The 17,648-nt window shown below is 49.8% G+C and overlaps 7 protein-coding genes across 7 annotated transcripts; 5 read left to right on the top strand and 2 right to left on the bottom strand.

Annotated features, from left to right (window-relative positions):
• Positions 1-654: 654 nt before the first annotated feature.
• On the top strand, positions 655-1,837 carry PSV08DRAFT_47086 (catalase-like domain-containing protein). Its single transcript, XM_014228200.2, has 2 exons — positions 655-819; positions 894-1,837. Exons 1-2 carry the CDS (start codon positions 720-722, stop codon positions 1,793-1,795), a joined length of 1,002 nt encoding a protein of 333 aa, XP_014083675.1. The 5' UTR covers positions 655-719; the 3' UTR covers positions 1,796-1,837.
• Positions 1,838-2,646: 809 nt separating this feature from the next.
• On the top strand, positions 2,647-3,073 carry PSV08DRAFT_392227 (uncharacterized protein; the record flags this gene model as incomplete). Its single annotated transcript, XM_014228201.2, has 1 exon — positions 2,647-3,073. Exon 1 carries the CDS (start codon positions 2,672-2,674, stop codon positions 3,071-3,073), a length of 402 nt encoding a protein of 133 aa, XP_014083676.1. The 5' UTR covers positions 2,647-2,671.
• A 3,082-nt stretch (positions 3,074-6,155) lies between these two features.
• PSV08DRAFT_363162 (uncharacterized protein) lies at positions 6,156-7,759 on the top strand (the record flags this gene model as incomplete). The annotated part of the gene is made up of 3 exons (XM_014228202.1): positions 6,156-6,285; positions 6,338-6,740; positions 6,799-7,759. 3 exons carry the CDS (start codon positions 6,156-6,158, stop codon positions 7,757-7,759), a joined length of 1,494 nt encoding a protein of 497 aa, XP_014083677.1.
• Positions 7,760-8,021: 262 nt separating this feature from the next.
• PSV08DRAFT_307598 (HSP20-like chaperone) lies at positions 8,022-9,022 on the bottom strand. The gene has a single exon (XM_014228204.2). It carries the CDS (start codon positions 8,968-8,970, stop codon positions 8,398-8,400), a length of 573 nt encoding a protein of 190 aa, XP_014083679.1. The 5' UTR covers positions 8,971-9,022; the 3' UTR covers positions 8,022-8,397.
• Positions 9,023-9,402: 380 nt separating this feature from the next.
• PSV08DRAFT_225296 (ANTH domain-containing protein) lies at positions 9,403-11,916 on the top strand. Its single transcript, XM_014228205.2, has 5 exons — positions 9,403-9,478; positions 9,564-9,804; positions 9,937-10,127; positions 10,185-10,296; positions 10,343-11,916. Exons 1-5 carry the CDS (start codon positions 9,431-9,433, stop codon positions 11,575-11,577), a joined length of 1,827 nt encoding a protein of 608 aa, XP_014083680.1. The 5' UTR covers positions 9,403-9,430; the 3' UTR covers positions 11,578-11,916.
• A 327-nt stretch (positions 11,917-12,243) lies between these two features.
• PSV08DRAFT_402733 (uncharacterized protein) lies at positions 12,244-16,491 on the top strand (the record flags this gene model as incomplete). Its single annotated transcript, XM_014228206.3, has 3 exons — positions 12,244-14,603; positions 14,655-15,484; positions 15,534-16,491. 3 exons carry the CDS (start codon positions 12,244-12,246, stop codon positions 16,373-16,375), a joined length of 4,032 nt encoding a protein of 1,343 aa, XP_014083681.2. The 3' UTR covers positions 16,376-16,491.
• Positions 16,492-16,660: 169 nt separating this feature from the next.
• PSV08DRAFT_47107 (uncharacterized protein) lies at positions 16,661-17,300 on the bottom strand. The gene is made up of 2 exons (XM_014228207.2): positions 17,032-17,300; positions 16,661-16,911 (listed from the first exon to the last, which is right to left on the bottom strand). The coding sequence occupies exons 1-2, from the start codon at positions 17,236-17,238 to the stop codon at positions 16,807-16,809; spliced, it is 312 nt and encodes a 103-aa protein (XP_014083682.1). The 5' UTR covers positions 17,239-17,300; the 3' UTR covers positions 16,661-16,806.
• Positions 17,301-17,648: the final 348 nt, after the last annotated feature.

Below are 17,648 nucleotides of genomic sequence, written 5' to 3' on the forward strand. Positions count from 1 at the left end.
CTTCATTATTCACATTTCCCACAAATATCAGCAGCAATCTTTCTATGTATGAGAACGGCAAAAATGAAATTGTGCGACCACGTGACATAGTCCTGGGAAGATCGGGAAAGATAAATGTCCCGAAAATGATAAGAGCACCAAGCCACCCCCAAACCCCCTTTCCAACATGACTGTATACCTCCAGTCAACATGCAGTGCGATGCAAGACAAAACCAAGGAGGTCTGTAAACGATGAATACGCCACTGACGTACAAATGGCCAGAGAGAACCAAATCCGCCTCGTACTAGCCTCACAGCGGCCTAGCAGATGATTAAGCCAACTTAGTAAACAACATTCTATCATGAATCCAACAAGCACTCATGACGAATTTGTAGAAATTCGTGCTAAATCAACAGGGAGCTGCAAGTAAGCATGCAGTCAGCACTCCTGTAGGACCTTATTAGCCAATGAAACAACACGCATTAGACTAGCGGACCCAAGTTGTAGTTTGTGTACGCTGGATCGATAAGACGATATGTTAAACATGTTTATGAATCATCGAATTGAGGGGTTTCCACACTGTTGGTGACAAATATTGGTAGCTTTTGTGAGAGACGCGCTGTGTATATAGTCTTGAAAGATAGATCGCAAGGAATAGCAATAAACCCTTGCTTGCAGAAACGCAGTCCCTCAACTTACACTGCTTAATCGATAAATTAAAATTTCAGTAGATTCCAATATGCCGCTTTCAACCGACACTCAAGTGCTAGAGACTAGCAATGGTCTCGTGAGCACGCTTCGTGGTATGGCTGGCGATGCAGGACAGAGCTTTCGACCAGGTTTGTCGTTCCCCCCCCCCCCCCCCCCCCCTGCATAACCCTTCCAAATCACTAACACTTACTCCCAAATTCAGCCCATGCAAAAGGTCATCTCCTCACAGGAACATTCACACCCACCTCCTCCGCTGCCGAGCTGACTTCAGCCCCGCATTTCAACGCTGCATCCACACCAATCACCGTCCGCTTCTCCTCCTCAACTGGCTTCCCCAAAATCCCCGACACAGACGCCAATGCCAATCCGCGCGGAATCGCAATCCGATTCCACCTCCCGGAGCAAAACGGCAAACGGCAGCACACAGACATAATCGCCCATTCCACGAAATACTTTCCCACACGTACTGGCGCCGAGTTCCTAGAATTCCTAAAAGCAGCAACAAGCAGCAATGCCGCCGAAGCCGTCCCAGAGTTTCTGTCTCGCCACCCAGAAACTGCGCGGTTCCTACAGGACCCTAAGCCCAGTCCCGAGAGCTTTGCTACGGAAAAGTTCTTTGGAGTAAATGCGTTCAGGTTTGTCAAGCAAGATAAAGTTACCACGCTGCGATATCGAATCGTGCCTGTTGTGGGCGAGCAGCATGTTGATGTTGAAGCGCTCAAGAGCAAGTCTGATACCTACCTTTTTGACGAATTGACCCCGCGTCTTGAGAAAGCTCCAATTCAGTTCAAGCTCCTTGCGCAGATTGCGGAGGAGGGCGATGTGACGGATGATGCGACGCAGATTTGGCCTGAAGAACGGAAAGTGGTTGAGCTGGGTACGATTACGATTGAGAAGACGCTAGGAGAGGATGAGAGTTTGGAGAAGCAGAGGAATGTGATTTTTGATCCTATTCCGAGGGTTGAGGGTGTGGAGTCGAGTGACGATCCGCTGTTGGAGGTGAGAGCGAATGTGTATTTGATTTCTGGGAAGCAGAGGAGGGAAGCAGAGCCCGTGAGGAGCGAGGTGGGCAAGATCACAGATGCAGCGGTGGCTGCCACGTAGAGGTGTTTGTTCTGAAGGTTTGAGATATATTGAAGGCAGTGGTGTCAACCATGGAACCATATGCGTATTGTCCACTGTTTCTTTCGTGTTTGGCTGTCTCCATCGTGAACTAAGTGAATTGTAATTATCAACACCGTTACATTCGCTTGCAGAATCGGCTTCCGGTAATGGAGAGGATGGATAAGAGCCAGGTTCTTGGGCAAAAGTGCTTGGCTAATACAAGATATGGCAGACCTAAGCAGTCTCGGCATCAAACTGTCATCCGATTCCTGTGCCCCTGTTGGTTGCAGCAGTACCACAGTAGTTGATGTCTAAGATCTAACTTAGCGGCTAATTCTAGGATACATGGCTTTGAGATGAATGGCCGCATAGAGTAAATACCAAGCTAGCTACAAACAGTTTAACTGAGGAGTCGCCAGCCGCTCACGGATTAACTTGACATATCTGTATTATTAGCTTAGAACTTAGCCAAACATTACCCTTCCAAGTGTGACCTTGCGTAACTACTAGAGCCGTGTTCTTGTTAGCAGATCATGAAAACCGTTAAGCTAAATTAGCTTGGTTTGGCCCACCTTGACACATTCGGCAGGTCGCCAGTAACGTTGGAGTTTCGTACGAAGCAAAACGGCCTCAGCTGAGAAGCCTTCAGCTGATAGTAAACTAGGCAAGCATTAGCTGCAACGAAATTTAAGGGAAATGGAAATAACTATTACCAATCAGTGCTCGATAAAGGAAAGATCTGCATTCATTGACAGCGTCGTGCAAAAGTCACATAGTAGTACCAATCGATGCTGCGCCTATATAAACACCGAGGGCTCCTTGTCTGAGACGCAGAATTCGTTTCAAAGAAGATCAATTTATCAATTCACTTCTAACATGAAGCTCATTAGTGCTAGCTTTGCATTCCTGTTCGGCGCAGCTCCGACCCTAGCGGCCGTTGGCGGCCGTTGTTCAAACAACTGGGGCGATGACTGCATTTGCCTCGACTCTAACGTGTGTCGCGATAGATGGGGCGGTAAACCTTACACCGGAACTCCTGGTAATTGGCCTTGCCCTTCGGACCCTAAAAACATCATGGCGTGTGTCGTCCCGGACTGCCCGGGCCACGGCTCCAACACTCAGTGCCTGTGGAGAGAAGGTTGCCGGTCCTTGAACGGCGGTAAGTCGTTTAATTTTGGTAACTCTAGATATAATGCGGTCCCTGATGTGCATGCAGATAAAGTTTGCCCAGGTGGACGCGACTTTGTCTGCTGCAACCATAACTACCTCGGAGGCTAAGTAGAGCGGCATCAACGGCTGGGTCGGAACCACATGAGGTACCCACATGAGTCAAATCTACCAGGAAAGCTGAAGAGATCACTTCTGTGCTAAAAATGATAGCACATACGTGTAACTAATGTGAATCTGCCGCGTTTGCAATAAAATACAACACACACAATATAACGTCGGTCACTGAGCAGCGAGTCACACTGCATGACAAGACACCACAGACAGACCCTAACATAATAAACTTTACAGCAGGTTACAAGAATATACATCATCAGAATAGAAGCTCGACGCTATAAATCCTATTCTCCCCAAATGTCTTTTAGAAACAAGTTTAGCTAAGTACGTAATGCGACAATTTCGTACAAGCGTCACGCGACTGCCTCGCTTTGGCAAGCAGCAGGTGCGTCAACAGCTTATGGATCTTATAAAAGGTCTGTTTAGTTGTATCTTGTTCCATCATCATGCTATCTTAAGCACTGCGCTAAAGCTCGAGAGGTTGTCGTGCTTCTGTGATAGTTCTAAGCGCGCCTGCTAGAAGTGCTAGACAAGAACGACCCGCACAAAACTATCATGTCGTCCTACAGCTCCGCAGACCTACCGCTCATTTCTCATCCAACCTACCACATCCTAACCATATACAAGCAATTGTTGGCCCTCACCAGCTACAATCACACGGCTGTAAGTGTATAACATCCTTCTGGGAGTCCTGATAGGCCCTCAAGCATTCGTCCCAACACAGACCTGTACCAACATCTCAACGCTTGCCTAGATATTTCTAACATCTCTAGCATGTGTTTTATAGCATGCAATACAGATCATTCCCATCCCTCGCATGGTGAGCACCAACCCTATAATTGTCTCAGCCAAATAACGGTAGAACAGCTACTTTTAGAACTACATAAACGTTAACGATTCGCCAATTCAGCATAGTTAAACCGATGGGCTCCTCTAGTAGTGCTAGCAAGGAGGACAGCAAACCCACACTAACTATAGACTTCATAGGCCTTTTAGTAGTGATTAAGGAGTGTGGTGTTATAGATACTAGTCAGAGCTAGGCGCCTCAAGTTAGTCTAAAGTATGCAGGGTATAACTCATGCTAAGAGATGCTAGCCCCCTCCCCCCAACTGTAAAAAAGAGCATGGAGTGTAGATATCTGAAGCCCATTCTGCAAGCAAGTGTAACAATTGATAAACATCTTTTATGGACGGTTGTGGTCCCACAATTTGCATGTACACTCCAAATACTACGTCAATCCCGAAAGCGTAAGCCCTTGCAGTACGTTAGCTATTCATGGATATGAGTTAAGTATGCAAGGGTCGATTGAGTTCAGCCCCTTCGCCGTTGCCACGCCCTCGCCACAATCGTACGGAACATTCATTGTGGTTATCAGTACCAAAGTAATTCATCTTCAAGAACCCCGATACTCCAGTCTTCAAAGTGGCCAGGTTCTGCTACGAAAACCAATCAGACAACTCAAATGAATATTTCTGGTTACCTACATGCGCCCCAAGAAACAGTCTTACACTACCTTTCCTTATTCTCTCCAACCATCTTCACTCAAAGCGTGCTACTCGCCGGGGATATTCCCAAATACTGGGCTAGTCACAACCCGCATACCTACCTTCAGCACCGCCCACGCCACGGGGAAGTACCAGAAATTTCGTGGGTAGTATGCAGCGCCATGTACGTATTGTGTGACCTGGTAACCGGGCATTGCCAACTTGGCACAGCCCACCCCGATCGTACCTGTACCTGGGCACAACGAATTATTTCAACTTTCTTCCGCCATGCTGACTAGTAGACGCTGGTGCTACAATGTCACCGTTTGGCTCAAACACTTGACCCGAAAAGAGTATAGTTTGTAGTACTACCTCCTAGTCCGCTTCTTTCATTGCCATCTCATGAATGCGAACAGGTATCCTTATGGCGTTTCGGTCCCTCTTTTCTCTAAGACAAGAAAACGTCGTCTGACACAGCCGGGTAAGCCATGGCGCTGCAAAGACATTCCTATCATTTTCTTTGATGAATTGTGGCGCGGTGCTTTGCGCAAGTCACGGATAGACGGAGGGGCGGCCCGGCCAATTGGCGTTGAAGGTAGTAGTAGAAATTGCGGGGAGAGCGTGATGGGATTTGTCTTGGCGATGGCCGTTTTTCTGAGGCAACGGCTGAACTGCCCTTGGCATTTTTGGTGTGTAGATGGATTGATTGGTAGGGTGAGCTCAGCTTCAGAAAACGGTGCAGCGCCATGTTGCTTGAGTGGTAAGTGCGTTGGGGGATAGAGAGGGGGATGGGGTTGACGACCACGGACACTAGAGTAAGTATGGTCGCTAGTATAACTATGTGGACTGGTTTTTCTCTAGGCGTTCTAGGTGGATGGGTCAAAGTTGTTGCACATGATAGCAGACACTATCGTGGTATTATGGATGTATTTTGAGTTTCAATGCGAATGGTCCTGAAAACAGCCAATCGAGTTAATACGGTCCTTCGTGATACGGGCGCGGTAGAGCACACCTCGAGTCGTTAAGCCAGTGTTACTTCTCTCATTCTATTCGTCAGCACGCCATTACCCGGAATCAGGCTGACTATTTCCGTCTTTGCATTTCTTGCTTTCCTCGAAACCTCGTTTTCAGGTCACTTGTCCAACGTCTTGCTCATGTGAGAGAAAGGGAGGGGCGAATCCTGTATCCTCGTTGCTAAACCATCTTTGCAGCACGATACCGTTCACTATAAAGAGCCACTGGAACTCTTGCAGAGCTGGAGCACGTGCCCCACGTCTCAAAACGTTTTCTTTCTTTTGAAGAATGTAAGTGGACGCGTTCTTGAATCCTGCCTTTGTCCGGGATAGCTTGGCAGTACACTTGCGATGCTCATAGTCATCCCTTCGGGGGGGACGAGACCTAAGCCCTTGCGCAGCGGGTGGGCCCTAGTGCCGTACATTCGTATCTTTCGCACTTTTGAGAGGTTCTTCAATGTCTTTTTGGTGTACCAGTCGCCCATTTCGCACTGTTGAATGGATGGTACAACAATTATCTTGAAATACCACCACCGTTTTCACCAAGGCCCTGCACATACGTCCTCTTTTCCATCAGACATGGCCACCGAACTCCCACACAACAAAGCTCTCGCCTTTATAATCGCCACACGGATAGCATCGATACTCTCGGTCGTAGGATCTAGTTTCATTGTCAGCACATTCGTCGCTTTCCCCTTTTTCCGAAAACGTAAGTCGGCTGACAAGTCTTTCTGATGCGATGAACTGACTCGCTTTACCAGCAATCAACCGCCTAGTCTTCTTCGCCACCTTAGGCAATATTCTCACAAATGTCGCAACACTGATGTCGAACTCGGTGTTACCAACACTGGGTGAACCTGCATCTAGCCTGTGTGAATTCCAAGGCCTTCTCATCCAATGGTTCATGGTCGCTGATTCCTTCTGGGTTCTTTGCATGGCCACAAACGTCTTCCTCGTCTTCTTTTACGGCTATGACGCGCAGCAGCTGCGCCATCTGGAAAAATGGTATTTTGCTTTTAGCTACGGTATTCCGTGTATACCGGTTATAGCTTATGTCGTGCTTAGCCGAACTGGTCATCCCGTTATAGGTTCTGCGACGCTATGGTGCTGGGTAAATGTTGATGTCGAGTGGATGCGCATAGCATTCTTCTATGTTCCTGCGTGGTGGGTTCCTATCCTTTCTCAGATAATTTTTTGTACATTGCTAATACGAGCTGTGAAGGGTCACGATTCTAGCGGCTATTACCATTTACAGTGTGACGGGGTACCGAATTTGGCAGAAGCAAGTCGAATTGCGGTTTTTTTCTCGGGACTCGAATCAATTCGTAACAGTACGGGATGCGAGCGACGAAAGAGAAAGCGCCGGAGACGTCTTTTCGGGAAGGAATACCATCGTTGTAACGACGCAGATTGAATGTGATATCCTGCAGCAAGGTGATATACTCAGGAGTGTCTCTCCAGACCCGGATTGCATTTCCATCAACTCCTTCTTGAGCACCCAAAGACTTTCCAGGATCCGCAGACCCGATGAGCTGATTTCAGGCCCGCTCCAAAATGCTTCTCCGACCCGTATTTCCAGATTGCCACTCGAGGACGTGGAAGCGCAACTCAACTTCCACCACACCCCGCCATCACGAAGCAGCTACAGAGCAACGATCATCGCCACAAACCCACCTTTAGAACCCATGAGAGCACTACCAACAGTGATATCAAAACCCCATCCTGCAGCTAAAAGATCACTAGAGGGCCATGCTGCAGCATTGGCATACTTCTACGTTGCCTTCCTCATGTTTTTAGCGTTAATCGTTGTTTGGTTGCCCAGCAGTATAAACCGCATGTATCAATTCACACACAAAGACCGGCCTAGTTTTGCTCTAAATATTGTTTCCGCGACGGTCCTGCCGCTTCAAGGTGCCTGGAATGCAATCATTTATATCTTCACTACAAGAGCAGAGTGCAGACGTGCATGGAGCATGGTAGTTGAAAAGATCACAGGCAGGTATGCGCAATATCAACCGTGGAGAGAGGTGAGCGTCAAAGAAATGATGACGAGCTCGCAGGCAACACGACAGTCGACTGTGGATGTTGAGATGAGCGATATCTTCGGGCACGATATGCAAGCACGCCAGATCAAGTCGCCGAAAAACGATCACGTGAAAGATGATGATCGACGTAGCAAATAGACATCGAAATGATGCGGTTGTGTTTCTCTATATCGTTGCAGCGCTCTGGCATGCTAGCAGTGGGACGCTCTTCGTTGTGTTATGCCAGCATGTCACGGTTCCCATCTTTTCACCGTTTGTTTTCTGTCACTGTAAAGTGGTTTCAAGTGGTGATAAGTCGAGCAATCTCGGACTATCGTTTTACATTTCGGTTTCTTGCTTCCTGTCACTTTGGGCGGCTTAGTTTGATCCCCGAACTTGATGGCATGGTACCCCCCAGGTGTTTGGCGCATGGCGTTTTATTGTTTGCGCTTTCCAGCATTGCATGCTTGACCAAGAGCCAATAGTATTGCATTGAGAACGCAATCTCAAACAGTCCCTTTTTCGTAATCATCCTAGAATTTGAATTCTATCTCACATAATCGACTAGGATTGGATGCTTAATGAAACCGTGTTTACAGATGTCCAATTTCGTATAGTGCATTTTAGTCTGTTCGTGTCAGCACGTCCTTGCCGGAAACCCGGACATCGCCGATCGCTAAATGCCTTCTACGCGTACGACCCGGTGTGGCCTTGTGGTCCCTCCGCTGGCTCATCTTTATCACGTCCATGAGCGTATTCTTCGTCACGTGGCTGAGTGCCCATCATTATGTATCTCATCAGCCGATTTTGGCATTTGAGAAGTCCATCTCGGGATGCTGCTCCTGGAACTTTTTCAAGATGTCGGCCTTTTTCTGTTCGTCGCTGGTGGGCTTGCCTTGTTCCTTTTGCCTCTGGTCGTACATCATCTTCTCGACCATGCCCCGCGTCTCTCCGTCGAGGTCGCCCAGCTTGCTGTTCTCAGGCTGGATCTTGGAAGTGTCGATCTTGGGGGCAGTGGTGACAACATGGGGCCACCACTCGAGCTGGTTGACTTTGTCGAGATGAATTGAGATTTCTTTTGCGGAGCCGGTTGAGGCGAGTGTCCAGGTGGAATCGTCAACGCGGATGGGGTGGGGAAAGTCGCCGTGCAGGATGGGTGTCTCGCCCTTGATGCCAGCCTTGATTGAGTTGCGACCGATGTTGATGTCGAGGTCCTTGCCTTTGTACTTGGCGTCAATGGTGATGGTGATGTCAAGGTCCTTGATGGTCTGGTCCCACTTGTACGGCAAAGCGGCCTGCTCAGCCTGCTCCTTTGCGCGGGCATCGGCGTCGGCCTTTTCGCGTTCCTCTGGGGGCGGTGAAGCAGACATTTTGTGGTGTGGCTGTCTGGCTGTGCGTATGCGGTGTGTTGAGAAAAAGTTTCGTGTCGTGTTTGGAGGGGGAGGGGGAGGACAGGCGGGACCCTGAGGGCGGTGGGCGCAACCAAGAAGGGACAGGGAGCGTCATCGCCCAAGGGACCTGAGCAAGCTCCACCATGCGCCCTGCCTCGCTCCTCCACCCCGGCCAGCTCTAATAACGGCCATCGACCGCGGTGCTGCGACCTACAGGCCTCACCTCACCCTCTCCTCTATTCATAGCCCACGTCTCGCCCGTCCAGCCCACATCTCTTCCGCCCTGCCCCCGCGCCGTAATGCTGCCCTAGGACCAGCAGAGCCATTGCGATAGTGCAACGCGACCATCTTCATCTGGACCCGGACGACCGTCGGAGCGTCTTGCCAGCGGCCCAGTCGGGCACCCATCTGCCCGGCGCGGCAGTATTCCTAGCAACTCATGGCCAGCTCCTTTGAGAAGAGCGTCAAGGGCGGCACCAAGATCAAGGCAAGTATGCGCTGCTTCTGCACCGAGTCGCAGCCGGCTCATTGCCGCTACTATTGCCATTGCCACGGACTAACACACCCGCCAGCTCGCAGCACCGAAATCAAAGTATGTCGAACACATCCTCGTTGCGACACACGCCGGCGAAGCAGGCGTCGCTGAAATCTTCCGCGCCCTCACCAACCGTCTGCGCGACTCGACATGGACCATTGTCTTCAAGAGCCTTATCATTGTCCATTTGATGATAAGGGAGGGCGAGCCCGAGGTTACGCTCAAGTTTCTTGCCCAGAATCCCCACCGGAAACTGGCCATCAATCACTTCACAGAGGGTACGTCTCGAGACATGTACGCCGCAGTGCTCGGACAGCGGATCCGCTGGCCGGGCTTATTGGGGTGACAGGCGGATAAACTTTGGCTTGTGCTAGTTGACAGGATTGGACCGCTGACGTTGCGCCCAACAGTGCAGACCCAGGGACACAATATCCGCACCTATTCCGAATATCTGCTCCGCCGCGCCATCGAATATGGCTCCACCAAGGTTGACTACGTGCGTGGCGGTGAGGGCCGCCTCAAGCGCCTGACCATAGAGAAGGGCCTTCTACGTGAAGCAGAGAGCGTGCAGGACCAGATCAGAGCGCTGCTCAAGTGCCAGGTATGAGAATGTCCCTTATCAGCACATTCACACCCGCGCTGACTTCGACCCCAACAGCCATTCGATGACGAGCCCGAAAACGAAATCACGCTGACTGCCTTCCGACTGCTCACAATGGACTTATTAGTGCTATTCCACGTCATGAACGAGGGCACTATCAACATTCTTGGTGGGTTGAGCGTGCATGCTCGAGCTTCACCGTACTAACGAACCAGAACACTACTTCGAACTATCAAAACCCGACGCAACACGCGCCCTCGCAGTCTACCGCACTTTCGTCAAGCAAACCGAAGCCGTTGTTCAGTACCTTAGCCTCGCCAGATCGCATGAACACTCAACACGATTGGAGATTCCACGAATCAAGCACGCCCCGACTAGTCTGGCTGCATCGTTGGAAGAGTACCTGGCCGATAAGGACTTTGAGATCAATCGACGACAGTACATTGCCGAGAAGGAGGCGAAAAAGAATGGGGGCAAGTCCACCAATGGGGCGAGCAAGTCTACGGACTCAAAGTCGGCCTCTAGCAATACTACTAGCCAGCAGCCAGCAGCTGCTCCGACCAAGCCCTCTGCAAGCGCACCTTTGATTGATCTGTTCGAGTCACTCGAAGACAACCAACAAACCATGGCTACACAGCCAATGATGCAGCAGTATCCCCAACAACCAAGCTTCCAGGTTCCACAGCAGACAGCGAACATGGGCTTCCCCCAACAACCACAGGCTTTTCCAATGCAAAATGGCCAGGGCACGAATCCCTTCCAACTCGGCCAACAGCCCCAAGCACCCCAACTCCAGGCCCAGTTTACCGGCGCAGGCTTTGGCGGCTACTCGCCACAGCCTTTCAGCACACAGAATACCATGCCATCAATACCACAGAACGGCATGTCTGATTTCTCACAACAACAGCAACCACAGCCTCTGCAGGTTCCTCTCATTTCCGAGCCTCTCCAGTCTCTGCAGCCTCAGCAAACCTCAACAAATCCCTTCCGCCAATCGATGCTACCCAACAGTCCGACTGGTGCCAGCTCACTCAACCGCGCATCAACGAATCCGTTTGCAAAACACAATACTGGTCTTTCGGCACAATCGCAGTCGCCGGTCAATTCTCCGCCCTTTTCCATGCCTTCTGTTCAAGAGTCACCATTTGCCCTGCAACAGCAGCCACAACAACAACCCCAGCCTCTACAGCCTACACCTACTGGCACGAATCCATTCGCAAGACAACCATCGCCACAAAGCACCCTCTCCCCACAGGGTGGACTCACTGTGCACGCAACGGGTAGCACCAATCCTTTCCGACAAAGTGCATTTGTCAATCAGCAGACCGGCCAGGGATGGCAGAATGCAGGCAGTCAAGGGACGTTAGGAGGGATCAACCTTGACCAAGTGCCGACAACAAGTGTCTTTCCACGGCCCGGACAGCAGCAACAGCAAAATTTTTTGGGATAGATTTTAGGTGACGAAGCAATGGTGATACTGTTTTGTAATTGTGGTAGACTGTTGGCAGGGATTTGGGGCAGCTTGTGATTTCCTTTTGTGCGGAGTTTCTTCAATGCTGCGTGACATGATTTGTGAGTAATCGCTCTGAAATAACCGTACTGGACTGCATTCATACAGGAGTAAGAATGAGTCACTATTCGTAGGGTAGCAGAAGATGCTCGAAGTCGGAGGTTCTTGAGGCGGACTGGGCTTTTTTGTAACTCAGATGATCAAATCATCACTTTCTTGTTTATCTTCGAGCCAGGCATCTGTAAGGAGCCACTCGCTAATGAAACACACATAATATACATTTTTTCTTTTGGTCTTTCACCGTAATTGGGTGAATACTTGACTCCATTCGTAACACAGTGCCTTTGATTGAAGGGACCGAGGTGGAGTAATTGCAGGGATTGTATAAGCCACGTGACGACGTGACTTCCTTACAGATTAGCGCGACGGACGATGCCGGGTCAGACAAACGTTACGACCTGACTATGCTCACAGTAACACGTTGGGCGGGAGATTTTGATAGCTCCTCTCGAGTGGTCATGTCTCTTACAATCTTTCGGTCTCACCGCTCTTCGCTTGCGCTGATTTGAGCGTGGATTCTCCTTCATCCTGACCCGGCTCACCGCAATGGCATGCGGCGACTTTCTCGACGCGCCCATCACTCTCGAGGACGATGATAATGATGAAAATTACAGATATCTGCATGCGCCTGTACCTGTACCACCTGTAAGACGGTTCAATACACAGACGCTGGAACAAGGTGATATTGAAGAGGTGGAGCATCGAACTGCCTGGGAACAAGCCGTCGCACAAAGGGCAAGGGTAAAACAGTCTGTCAACCAGCTACTAAGGGGTCATCAACAAGTTGAACAAAGAAGCATTGCGGAGCCATCACTGAAACGGCCGCCATCAGTCAAACCCATCACTATCATCGATCTGCTGACCGATGAAGACGCACCAGTCCGCCCCAGAGTGACGCAGCAACTTACAGGCGCGGAGATACTAAACCAATCAATTCTGGATGTGTGTCTATCGTCACCTCAGCGTCCTGAACAGTACAAGGATACGGTCGTCCCACAGCTGTCAACCTCACGCCCTCCACTGGAGATTACGCAACCCAGCAGCTTCCTATCGCAGACATCTCCAGTCAGGTCTGTGCCAGCTATTCCCATCGGTGCAATACTGAATCACGATACTGGCTTTTCCATATCTATTGAAGACAAAGCACACTACCCATACCCGTTGCACAAACCCGTGGCAACAAATGACACAGTACCTTCCTTCTCGCAACCAATCGGGGATCTCGCCGACCATCAGCGCGAACGGGCCACTTGCCGTCGCGTAAACACCTCTGAGCGCGCAACCGCGGCAGCGCATGCCAACAAACTCGAATCCCCGTTTCCTATGGCTGCAAAAGCCCGTATGTCTGATTTCTCCGGTAGTGTCACTTTGGTTCAGCCGAAACAGAAAGCGATCAAGTCAGTGAGGCAAAAGAATTATGTCCAGATCAGAGCGCCGCAACATTCGACAAGCAGTCACAAACCAACAAACAATCACAAATCGACAGATTACCATCACAAATTGCCGTACGCATTGCAAGATGAAGTCCTATTTCAAAGAGAGACGGCCAATGCAGAACCTCGAGCCGTGAGCCCCGCACCATTCCAAGGGCCCCTATCTCAGAATAGCACCGTGTCGAATCTTGAAGTTAGTCTAACGGAAAGACCAAAAGGCCATGATGCCACACTGGATCCACTACCTTTAGACCCTCAAGAAAGAGCTGAGTCTGTTCCTGGCGATCATCCAAAAATTCAAGAGTACCATGGATATAATCCTGCAACACTTCCACGGACATTCAGTGAGACAGCAGCCAGCACGGCAAACACAACACCTGTCGAGGTGTCTTTCCGCAAAGGCACACCACCTGTGAAGGATGTGACTCCTAATGTCAATAGCGTTTGGTCAAGTCACGTGCATGATCTTGCTGCAACGCGGTCGGCAATAGATGAATGCCTAAAACGGCATATTGCTGAGCGGAACGAAGCGCATGCGAAGTTGACTTGGATTAAGCTGCGCCATCAGAGGACATGTCAAGAACGAGACCTCCGCGCCCGCCGCAAACAGAAGTTTGCTACCCAGCCGACTTTGCCGGAGGAATTCATTCAACATACTTCTCCCTTTGCAGATATACCTGTTGTACAAATGCCGTTTGATCGAAGCTGGGCTTCCAAAGGTCTCCCTGACATGGCACAAGAGGTTTTTGTCAAAGCCAAACCAAGAGATACTGTATTTCGATCCGGATTATCGGCTCATACAACAAAGTTCCGGTCGGAAGCTGTGGTCATACCTCCTTTCAAGGAATACGTTAGCTTGAGAAACAATATTCTAGCTGACAACGAGTCAAAGTTGCTCGCGACACCATACTTTGAAGATGAAGATTACGAAAGCCGGCTAGCTCTATTGGATGCGCTTCCGACTATATACGAATTAACACACGACGAGAAGGGACCAATCGATCTACGCAAAGAGCAGTGTCGGTTCTACAGAATTGCGATCGAAGCTTTCCTAGGCGAGATTGGCGTGACTTGGAACGAAGTCCTATACTGGTTGCTGGCATCCGACGATGTTATCAAGCAGATCAATACTGGCATGTCTGGAAGCGAGGATTTCTCATCCATATTGCTTGAAAGATCGCAGTACAGCATTGAGGAATTTGAGCGAGATGAGGAGCTCAAGGAAACAACTTTATTCGACCGTGACGATGAGAAATGGCAGGACTTTATCAAACAACTCGAGAGACCTTCTGCAATGACCCTGAGGCTCGCGGCCATAGCTTGCTCTGCTGTGCTACATGAATGCGAATTCAGCATATGGTATCTGGCCCAACAGTCTGATATTGTCCAGAACAATATTCTGAGGAAGACTTTAACTGGAAAAAATCCTGTCCAATCTTCATATAGACAGATTTGGTGCAGGGTGTGTCACCAGTAAGTGCAAATCTATGATGCGCTGTATTGACATACTGATGACGTTCCCAGGCACAATTGCCTCCTCCATGGCGAGTTAAGGCAAGTTCCCGAAGATTCGTGGATGACTGAGTCAGACGAGGACGATGACGAGTTTCAGAGTAGCCGTCGCAACTCAGGAAGTACGCTCGACGAAGACTCGAGTCCTTTGCCTGCGCATTTCGACGACGATTCAGACATTGAGAAGGTGATCAATTACAAGCTACCAGCAAATGCCGACGCATTCAACGCCTATCCCGAATCAGAAATGATTGCATCTAGAGGTGCGAAACCACCCCCAGGAAAATTCAATGCGCACTGGTGGTTGCAACGGGATCTCGTGCAGCACTGGGAGAAGCGTAAACCATTCTTTCCATGCAATCACGAGGGTAGCTGCGAGGATGCAAGATGCCGGTGCTACCGGGAGGGCATCACCTGCGAGAAGACTTGCAAGTGCTCCCAATCATGCAATCGGCGGTTCCCTGGTTGCGGCTGTTTGGTCATTCCAGGAAAGCGGGTTTGTGATTCAGACAAATGCCTCTGTGTCAAATTCAACAGAGAGTGTGATGCAGAACTCTGCGGATCCTGTGGCGCGACTGAAATCCTCGATCCTGTCAACCGATACAACGAAGATGTAGTAGCCCGCAACTGTTTCAACGTGGCAATTCAGCGGGGTGTTCCTCGAAAGACGTTGCTTGGACACTCAGAAGTACATGGATTTGGGTTGTACATGGGCGAAGATATCGAGAAAGGAGAATATATTGGCGAATACACTGGCGAAGCTATCTCAGTCAATGAAGGCAACCGCAGACTCACCATCTACGACTATCAGAAGACGATGTATCTGTTTCGTCTGAACTCGAGTAAGTTTTCCTATTACGTCTTGTTGATATAGTCCTAATCAGCGCGTAGAACAAGAAGTGGATGCTACATATATGGGCAACAAGCTCCGCTTTATTAACAATGCTGATGACAAATACACCAACTGTGCGCCGAGGAATCTCCTCTGCAACACTGTCTTTCGCATAGCACTCTTTGCCACAACCAACATCAAGGCGGGTACAGAATTGTACTTCAATTATAATTATCCGAAAGAGAAGACAGCACAGTTCAAGCAACCAAACGGCAAGGTTGTTGCGGTCAAAGAGACCAAGCCAAAGGTGAAGAGGGTGGATGCAGGCAGCAAAACCAGCCAACCAGTTGTGGAGCGCGACCGATCACGTATACTGGCAGCTACTGCAAAGGCTAGAGCCGCCAAAGCGGCTAAGAGGGCGGCAATGCTAGAGGAAGAAGCCAGGTTAGCACTTGCAAAGTCTCTACCAGGACCATTCCGAGCACGCAAGACTGCCACTGGCACGCCCAGTGTGAAGAGAGCGTCGAAATTGCGAGACAGTCTCTGTAGAAACGAGTCTACTGGCTCCGACACTGGCCTCGACGTTGAAGTGAGTGATGGCGAAATGTCCGTAGCTGGTGCATCACAAGAGACGACGACAAGCCAGTACGTGGAGGACACGGACGAAGATGGAGAATTTACTACAGGTGATAGCCAGGAAAACGGATATGAAAACGTGCGCAGGTCTGCACGGCATGGTAGTGCTGTGGGGCACCGGAGGCCAGGCAGACCGCGCAAAAGGGGGTCTGATGTTGCGCCGGCGATGGCCACTGAGAGGAGGAGTGGGAACTTGGGCGGAGCGCGACCGGGTGCTGGTAGAAAGAGGAAGAGACCCGTCATTCTTAATAGCGATGACGAGTGAGATGACTTTATCAGTAGAATGAGGAGCGCAAAAAACAGAGAGACAAAAGGGGACATGATTCAAGGCAGGCTTTTATAGATTTGGTAAATATACTATAAATGATACCCAGCTTCCATCATCTGTCAATTTGCTTAGCTAGAAGATGTAAATCATGCGGTTGACGCATGTAGTGTATGGAGCCGTCTCCCTTTGCTCTTGACATGGACATATACGGATTTTGCATATGTCCTGGCTTCCTACAAACATCCACACACACGTACCTTTTTAATTAGGTTCCCTTCTACAACAGCAAGTCGCGCAGCCTTGCTATCGTTATCCTCTTTCCTACCGAAGCGCATCTTCGCGCCATATATCCTCCAGCAAACCCCCCAAACCCCCAATCCAATTGCCGTTATGCATCGCTTCCGCTAACCTTCCCACCCCCCACCCTTTCAAGGCGCTGCAGTAACAAAAGCAACTAAAGCCTTGACCGCATCCCCCTCATTCGCCCGCAGCAACTCGGTCGCTTTCGCTTTTGTAATCTCCAACTCGGATACCTATTTTCGGAAGTTTCCTGTCAGTCCAAGTATTCACGGTTACCAGTGTAATATCGATCTTCCCCCTCTTTTCGACTCCTCCAAATCCCATACAATGTATGTGAGGAAACACTAACGTACCAAAACCGCAACATCCCCCGCCTCGATCTTGACATTTTTCTTCTTTTCCTCCTCGGCTTTATCCTTTACACTAAGCCCTTTCATCGCTTTATCGAGGGCTTTGCCATCGACTTCTTTTTTCGTGCCATTGGAAGGTGTCGAGGACGTGTCGTCGAGGGCGGGGGTAGAGGCGCCTTCGTGGATGGTGGAGGGTTGGGGTTCTGCCATTGCGATTGGAGTGCGGTGGTGGGCGTGAGGGTGGGCGCTCAATAATAGCTATGGAAGGTAAGTCAATTGGAGAGGGCGGACAGTGACGAGGGTTGTGGGGTAAATTGCTGGGAATTTCTGGGTACGCTGGCCAATTAGAAAATTTCGGTGTGCTGATTGGATAAGATGAGGGAGGGTTTTTTTTTATTGCGCACATGGGATATGGAACTGGATTTGCAACTTTACAACGTTTGAGTTACAGAGAACTTGTCGCTTTGCATTGCACTGGGCTCTTGGGCGCGTTTCGCTTTTGAAATACAAGGTGAGTTTACCGCACCCGGTTATGGCATTTGTTGGTTTGCGTTTCTGTGGCAGATTCTTGGTTTTCTTGAGTCATGCGCGACTTTGCACGCCTTTGTTCGGGTGTCCCG

The sequence above is a fragment of the Bipolaris maydis genome (genome assembly GCF_028858645.1).
Source record: "Bipolaris maydis strain C4 unplaced genomic scaffold PSV08scaffold_9, whole genome shotgun sequence".
Taxonomy (NCBI): Eukaryota; Fungi; Ascomycota; class Dothideomycetes; order Pleosporales; family Pleosporaceae; genus Bipolaris; species Bipolaris maydis.

Coding starts and splice junctions, on each gene's coding strand:
- PSV08DRAFT_307598 (XM_014228204.2), bottom strand. CDS start 8,970: ATGTCTGCTTCACCGCCCCCAGAGGAACGCGAAAAGGCCGACGCCGAT.
- PSV08DRAFT_47107 (XM_014228207.2), bottom strand. CDS start 17,238: ATGGCAGAACCCCAACCCTCCACCATCCACGAAGGCGCCTCTACCCCC. Junction 16,912..17,031: donor CGGGGGATGTTGCGGTTTTG/GTACGTTAGTGT, acceptor TTCCGAAAATAG/GTATCCGAGTTGGAGATTAC.
- PSV08DRAFT_225296 (XM_014228205.2), top strand. CDS start 9,431: ATGGCCAGCTCCTTTGAGAAGAGCGTCAAGGGCGGCACCAAGATCAAG. Junction 9,479..9,563: donor AGGGCGGCACCAAGATCAAG/GCAAGTATGCGC, acceptor CACACCCGCCAG/CTCGCAGCACCGAAATCAAA. Junction 10,128..10,184: donor GAGCGCTGCTCAAGTGCCAG/GTATGAGAATGT, acceptor CGACCCCAACAG/CCATTCGATGACGAGCCCGA.
- PSV08DRAFT_47086 (XM_014228200.2), top strand. CDS start 720: ATGCCGCTTTCAACCGACACTCAAGTGCTAGAGACTAGCAATGGTCTC. Junction 820..893: donor AGGACAGAGCTTTCGACCAG/GTTTGTCGTTCC, acceptor TCCCAAATTCAG/CCCATGCAAAAGGTCATCTC.